Source organism: Haliotis cracherodii, unplaced genomic scaffold (genome assembly GCF_022045235.1).
Source record: "Haliotis cracherodii isolate W230 unplaced genomic scaffold, xgHalCrac1.p SCAF_1, whole genome shotgun sequence".
Classification (NCBI taxonomy): domain Eukaryota; kingdom Metazoa; phylum Mollusca; class Gastropoda; order Lepetellida; family Haliotidae; genus Haliotis; species Haliotis cracherodii.
This window is the reverse complement of record NW_027266264.1, coordinates 47,111,796-47,119,479: the sequence shown is the minus strand read 5'-3', so window position 1 is coordinate 47,119,479 and position 7,684 is coordinate 47,111,796. Positions and strand designations below refer to the sequence as shown.

General features: G+C 36.5%; 1 protein-coding gene across 1 annotated transcript; it reads left to right on the top strand.

Moving 5' to 3' along the window:
• The first annotated feature begins 442 nt into the window (after positions 1-442).
• On the top strand, positions 443-7,330 carry LOC139478462 (small ribosomal subunit protein eS17-like). Its single transcript, XM_071260933.1, has 5 exons — positions 443-477; positions 1,397-1,548; positions 5,384-5,489; positions 5,633-5,698; positions 7,196-7,330. The coding sequence occupies exons 1-5, from the start codon at positions 475-477 to the stop codon at positions 7,274-7,276; spliced, it is 408 nt and encodes a 135-aa protein (XP_071117034.1). The 5' UTR covers positions 443-474; the 3' UTR covers positions 7,277-7,330.
• Positions 7,331-7,684: the final 354 nt, after the last annotated feature.

Here is a 7,684-nt window from a genome sequence, read left to right as displayed (position 1 = left end):
CAAAATGAAATGTTTCTTGGGCATCGGCTCGTCACCTGTAATCACGCGTGTCCGTCCTTATTATTGCCACTACAAAAAGATATCCCGAGCATCATATAAAGCATATTGTGTTATCCATACAATGACATGTTTACCAACTGACATTGTATTAAAGAACCGAATTCAATGTGTGCTCAGTCGTGTTTATTGGTATTCATGGTCAGGGAAAATATTTTTCTTCCGAACCACATTAGATATATTTTTCAATAAGAAAAAGAGAAAAAAATGTCCCACCTACTTCATCACTTTGGAGAAAAATGTGCCCGAGAAACAATAATAATCTTTGCAGTCTTATCATTAACAATATAGTGCATTAAAAGTTGTCCTCAAGTTGACGTTTTGCAGCAATGATTTCTCCCGAGAAATTTTAACCAATCGTCGCTTCCTTTTGCCTTCAGCCCGGTCCTTCCTCTTCCGCCTTGGTCAACTATCAACATGGTGAGATCCAAGTGATCGGCCTAAAATCTAGGCCCATCTAGCTTATATTCAAACTTGTTTTACGGAATAAACGCAACAACTTACGCACAATAAATCTCCAAATTGATAAGGGGCATAATTTACTACAGGGTGGTCAGGCATGTGTATATTATTCTACATTTATGAACATACCCGAATCTTAACTTCGTTAAAGCAACATGGATTTACCTTCCTGTCATCAGTAGCGAATTCGAGGAAATGTAAGATCGAAATCCAAAATGTTCTTGACTCTCTGTCTTGTCAGTCGTTTGGGTAAAGGTTTTTCAGTTCATATGCTTTTAACAAAGACAGTTCTGAGTGTACATTAGCAAGTGCCTAGATCAGTAGACCACTAAAACGTTTTAACGGATATGTTTCGCGAGTAGCTCCACGGTTTTTGAGTTATACAATATATTTACGTACGGTTGTTTTACGTTTAACCCATTCCTTCACATTTAAAGTCGAGCAAAATGTGTTTGTCCTACTTCACTGTCATTTTGATTTGAAGTAATCAGGTTACAGGACACATTACCATATTTACGCAGGGCCAGACCTGTCGATATATCAAAGGTACCCTGTGATAATTTGCTGACATAACTGGCCCAGTTTTCAAAGGTGCCATGCCTGGAACTATAGTGTTGGTTCAAATCCTACCTTTGGCAGAATATGATTCTTGGTTTGATATCAGGTTTCACCAAGTGGTATATGCCTTTCATCTGCATCCATGGCTCTACATTCTAGTAGATTTTCAATTTTTTAAGGGGTATTCTTATATATATCATCACAATTAAAGTGAATTGCCTTAGTAATATTATTTTAGAAATTTGTATGGGAAAATTGCTAGTTAGCAATGTCAAGATTTAAGATGTATTGAAACGTATATCTTATATATTTCTTTCAGGCGCGTGTTCGTACAAAGACCGTGAAAAAAGCTGCTAGAGTAATTATCGAGAAGTACTACACGAAGTTGACCCTTGACTTCCACACAAACAAACGTGTGTGTGAAGAAATAGCCATTATCCCCAGCAAGAAACTCCGAAATAAGATTGCAGGGTAAGACATTAAGAAGCAATAGAAATTGGCACTAGTCCTGTTGTCCTTGCCAAACTGCAAGGATTTTTAGGGGTTTTGCTATCTGTTATATGGACAAGTGGACTAAAAATGTTAGTTTCTATCGCTGTTAAGATACTTTGTTCCAGATGTATTGAGTATTAGGACAAATTATTGATGAAATGCGATGATTCGCTTTTCATTCAGATATACTTTCTGTCTTTTAATGCATTGTTTTATCAGTATCAAATGTTGAAAATGTATTGTGTTGAATTGTCACATTTTTGTGAACCAAACAGATGTTTCCAATACAGTAAGTTGATCTTTAAAAAAAACAGGAAACGCAAATGGCATTTCTTCATAAACATGATTAAGACCATTGAAACAAGTCATTAGTCAAGTAACGAATAAGGAACAGCTATTCTCCTTGTCCCCTACATACAGGACACAACACCATTAACCTTGGAATACGCTGTGTGATACTCCGCCGATTTATTTGCATATAGTCAAAGATAATGTTATTCGTTCATATACACTTGTATATACATGGTCAGCAATATGCTATGAATATTTATATTTTGCTGAAGCCTCACACATAAAACCAGATATAAAAACCTTTTGAAGAAAACATCTAGAACTGTGTTACCTCAGTGGATGCAGTAGCAAATACTGAAGGGTATACAGTATACTCATGGCATGTATATGCAAATCCATACAGAAATACTCACAATTCATGAATATCATGTTACATATACAAATTTTATAATTTATTTTATACAGTGCAAATCACATAGTATATGCAGTATTATCAAAGCTCTTCAGCTTAATCATATTGATATATATGATCATTTATTGAAGAACATGTACTATAAAGGCTCTCAATGCTGTATTATAAAGGCTCGCCAGCCAAGCAATATCATTGCATCCAAAATGTACACTTTGTAAAGACTCACCAGTGAAGCAATAGCATCACAAGCAACAGTACACATTAGCCCCAAATATGCATTCTATATCCATGATTTTCTGCAACCCATGAAATCAATAAATCTTAACATGAAAAAAAAAAATATTGTCTACTCTATATAGATGTACATCAAATAACTATAAGAAACAAGTGTGAGGCAGTGAATGCACAGTTAGCGAGAGAACAATTCAAAATTGTACCACCCCTTATATGCTTCCGTAATCGCGCCACCTTGGGGCACATAATCTACTGCTAGGATTAAATAATTTCTATCTTATTCATTCTTCAAACGAGAGAAATATTATTTCTCCTTGTCTTCTACATACTTAATCGAGACACAACACCATTCAAATTGAAATATGCTGTGTGATACACATGCGGGGATCTACAAAGACAGTTATAGGCCCAAGGAAAGTGAAACTTTCATTCTGCTATCAATACTATCTTCAATGTAAGCTTTTTTAGCGTTTCGCTTCTCCAACGTCCATGTCGTTTGAACATACAATCCAGTCTTAGAAACAAACAGTTTTCGTCCACTAGTCCTTATAATGAAAACATATAGCAAAACCCTTAAAAAGGGCAAATTTCTACTAGTCCTTATGATACCTTTACCATTGGGCAGTTTGGCAAGGACTAGTGCCAATTTCTAACGCTGCAATCTGTTATACCATTTTTTGCACCTGCAGTAGCACCACCACTGCGTATGCTATGCAGACCATACTTCTTGATATTGTCAACAAAGGGAGTTAAAGCATCCATAAATAGTTCCCTTAACCTGGTATAAGACAATGGAGCATTGTCCTTTCTAAGAATTTATCCTGAACGATCTTTGCTTTCATTCCTGAATATGTACTAATTACAATCTGGATGGACAGATGCAGCATTTATATATTTCTCGACACAAGTTTCTGGACACAGCATGGAATCAGTCCTGCTAATAACAAGACAAGGGCCATAGTGTATATATCCGTCTTTGACTTTTCAATAAAAACAACCAGGTGTGACTTATAAAACAAAATATCAGATAGAGATATATGAATTAGTTCTGCAGATCTTTAAAATCCGGCGAAAGCTAATAAACACATAGATAATAATTCACTGATCTATTAAAGATGCATTGATCATTTTTGAATCATACAAACATTCAAGTTTTTAACCACTGGCTGAGACAATTTGCGCCTAGCTCTTTCCAAAACGTATTTGACAAGACTATTTTCAGGGGACTCTCTAGTTCAATGTTACAATGAGCATGCCTTATACTATAAAATGCCGTTAAAACTGGTGATAAGGTTTCACTCTGTTTCACAACAGACAACAAATAAATGCAAATGTGAAATGGGTAACTGATCACTCGTGAACATTATTTGTGTTTGCCCACCTTTTCCAATTCCTTAAATATCTTGACGTCTGTATGAACTCTTCCCTTAATGAACCAATCTTCTTATTGAGGTAGGATTTGAAATTTGCATCCAGCTTAGCTTCTGTACCTATATATTGAAGAAACAAGTGTGAGGCCGTTCATGCACAGTAAGCGAGAGAGTAAAAAAATTGTACCACCTCTTATATAATTCCTTAATCATGCCACATAATCACCTTGATTATTGACATACTGCTAGGAGAAAATAATTTCTATCTTATTCATTCTTCAAAAGATAGAAATATTATTGCTGTCCTGCTAGCCCAAGGCTTTGTACAGACTAGTCCAAGGAACTTGCTACATGACGCTATCATTAAATATGATCACTTTTCTTGAAAATGTTAATTAAACTTTCACCTTTCTGTGACTATGATCAGGAGAAAAACTTAACACTAAAATATCTATATCTCCTGTTTGTTGATGTATGGAGCTTGGATGCATTTGAAGGTTTGTGGGAAAGAAGTGGGAAAGAAGCAGAAAGTAACTTTTTCAGTCCTTTTTTCGATCACCAGAAAATGGAAGTTCTAAGGAATTTTTTCATACATTGACCGGGATTGAGGGCATTGTTACCTTGCGTTGTTGGTTTTATATTTAGTACTTATTTACTGCCGTTTTATTCAGTTAATAATAAGGGCACAAATTGATGTCTGGTAATCTTGCTATTTTATTGTGAAATGGGTCATAAATACCTGGGGGTAAAAAAGTATTGTCTTGTACTTGTTTCAATCGACTGACCTGTCTAAATATCGATATTGTAGTATGAAAAAGTACCCATAAGTTCTAAGGTTTTTAAGTTTAAGTATATTCAAATAAGGAAAAATTGTAATGAAAAATATAAATGTTAAAAATCAGATATTTAAAGTAAGAAACTTATCTTCCTTCTGAAGATGTACAAAAAATATATAATCTATGAATTTGAAAATCCTAGGCTTCTGAAAACCGAAAATTCCATGTGAGCAACTCCCTAATTGTCATTCAGTTTTGAACTAATGTTTTTGAATGAAAAACTGTAGTTATTTGATAATTGCTGCAATATACATATACCGGTATAAGAGGCTTTCATGATGGGTACCATCTGATCCAATTGCAATTAACATGAAATTTCATCATAAATCATTTTGTGTTTGTGTCATAGGAACCCATCTGACCATGCCTTTGAAAATCCTTTATGTGACAAGTAATTAAATGTCAACACTTTCAGGGTCAGTGAGTTATTTCAAGATCTAATCCTCCATGGGCATGCCGGCTTAGAATTGTTTCCCAGCAACTTATTCCGTCGTAAAGTGAGCATCTTAAAGGATGGAAAACCTGTAGTATTTGATCAGTTTCATAATTGGCAGTGAGATATTGACCAGGTACTTCTATGATGCATCATATGTTTAAACACCAGACTTATTTACTTGCTGGCGTATCATTCTAGTTTGTTTGGCAGATTTTTATATTGGTGGTTGTTGCAGGTTTGTGACCCATCTGATGAAGAGGATCCAGCGTGGCCCAGTGCGCGGTATCTCCATCAAGCTGCAAGAAGAGGAGAGAGAGAGGAGAGACAACTATGTGCCAGAGGTAAGTTCACAAGCTCCAAGCAGTTTGCTGAATAGTAACTGTTCATCCATGTGAGCCAGCAGCAAAAATATAGTTGCAACTGAATATGAAATTTCCCAGAAATCTTGTACTTTTTTCTAACATGGTGGGATTTTGTTTTGCAGGTTTCTGCTATTGATGTGGACATCATTGAGGTTGATCCCGACACCAAGGAGATGTTGAAGTCTCTTGTGAGTATCACACACACACACACACACACACACACACACACACACACACACACACACACACACACACACACACACACACACACACACACACACACACACACACACACACACACACACACACACACACACACACACACACACACACACACACACATACATACATACATACATACTCTCCCCAAATACTGCTTACCTACCTTATTTTGAAATATCATGTAACAAGAAAAAACACATTCTTTTATGAATTATTATTGCAAGAAGTTAAATTCAGCCTGGCCTGGAAGCCTGTCCTAAGTCATGTTCCAAAAGGAACAGCTTTGTTTTTAGTAATGTCAGCTCAAAACTTGTCCTGTCTTATTTTGTAACAATTCTTTTTAAACCAACGAATATGCTCTCCCCAACACCCCAATGCTATTTAGACAATCCTTTTATGTAGTGGAGAGGGATAGGGGGAACTTATAATCAGTGATTGATTAGTTTGAAGAAATAGATTATGATGGATGAAATAAATGATTCAAAACACGAGTTAACCGTCACAATTGTCTTTTCTTGAGCAGATAATTTTTTTGTGCAAACAAAAACAGTCCTTTACAGTTCAAAATAGGGAGATTGCTCTCAAACTTGCAGGCTAAAATGTCCCTTTTCTGTCAGTGTAATCTGAAGCATTCTACAGATATGGAGAACTGCCTCCGTGGTCTAATGGTAGAACGTCCACCTGGAGAGCGGAAGGTCCGGGGTTCGATCCTCAGCCGCGTCATACCCAAAGACGTTAAAAGATGGTACTTGTTACCCTATCTGGCGCTCGACATTAAGGGGCTAAAACAAGGACTGGTCAGCTCGGAGTCAGTATACTGTGTCTGAGTGGGGTACTCATGTTAAACTGCGGCATGGTATCTCAGTGAGCTAGCACTATACATCGGCATCAGTCCGGACTAGTACAAGCAGCCACACACATACACATGCATGCACATTGCTATATAAGTGCAATAATCTTGGACGTTAAACCCCATTTCACCTCACCACCTCTACATATAAAGGCTCATTTTCACAAAGCAATGGTAACACTAACATTTGTGACTCACAAACTTCAATAGTGACTTACATAGCACTACCTTTGCCAGTGACATGAGCATCGTTCTACGCAATCGGGATACGATGGCATGAATCAACCCGTGCTTGTCAGATGAGTTGACTAATGGGGATCAGGTGGTCAGGCTCGCTGACTTGGTTGATGCATGTCATTGTATCCCAATTGCATAAATCGATGATCATGATCTTAATCACTTGTTTGTCTGGTCTACATTTACTATTTACATACCGCTGCCTTATAGTTAAACAACAAACAATTCCCATCGAGTCTGTTTTGGTACCAAGGGAGGTAACTCTGGAAGTATAGTCATGAGTGCTATATGGAACCTTTTCAAATTTCATTTCTCATACTATTGTTTTCCCCAGTCTATCATATGTTGCTTTTGCTTATACAAAATCTAATTTCAGGACTTTGCCAACATCCCTGGCCTGCAAGTTACACAGCCAATCAACTCTGTCAGCTTCAGGGGAGGAAACCAGCGTAACTAAATGTACTGGAGAGTCGTGTAAAGAAGGGGGAAATAAAAAAAAATCAGAAAACTATGTTGTGTTAGTTTTAATTAACAGATTAACTGAATCAAAATTATAAGAGATCGAAAATGTTTTCATGTGAGCTGATGTATTTGTTGTCTTGTCGGGACATTTGTCTGTTAAACATCTAACCTGAATCGTTAGGTGTACAACAGTATAAGAGAGCTTAGTTACAATCTTTGCAGTTGTATTGATAGCTCTTGTTGTATGTTTTGACATGACAAGTTGCCAAGCAATTATCGTGTGGTAAACAGAAAACATATAATTTCTTTCAGGTTACAATTATTCTGATTTATAATGAGAATGTAAGTCTTTACATTGTGAAATTTTGGAATGGACTTTAACCTATGGTGTCACTCACTAAAC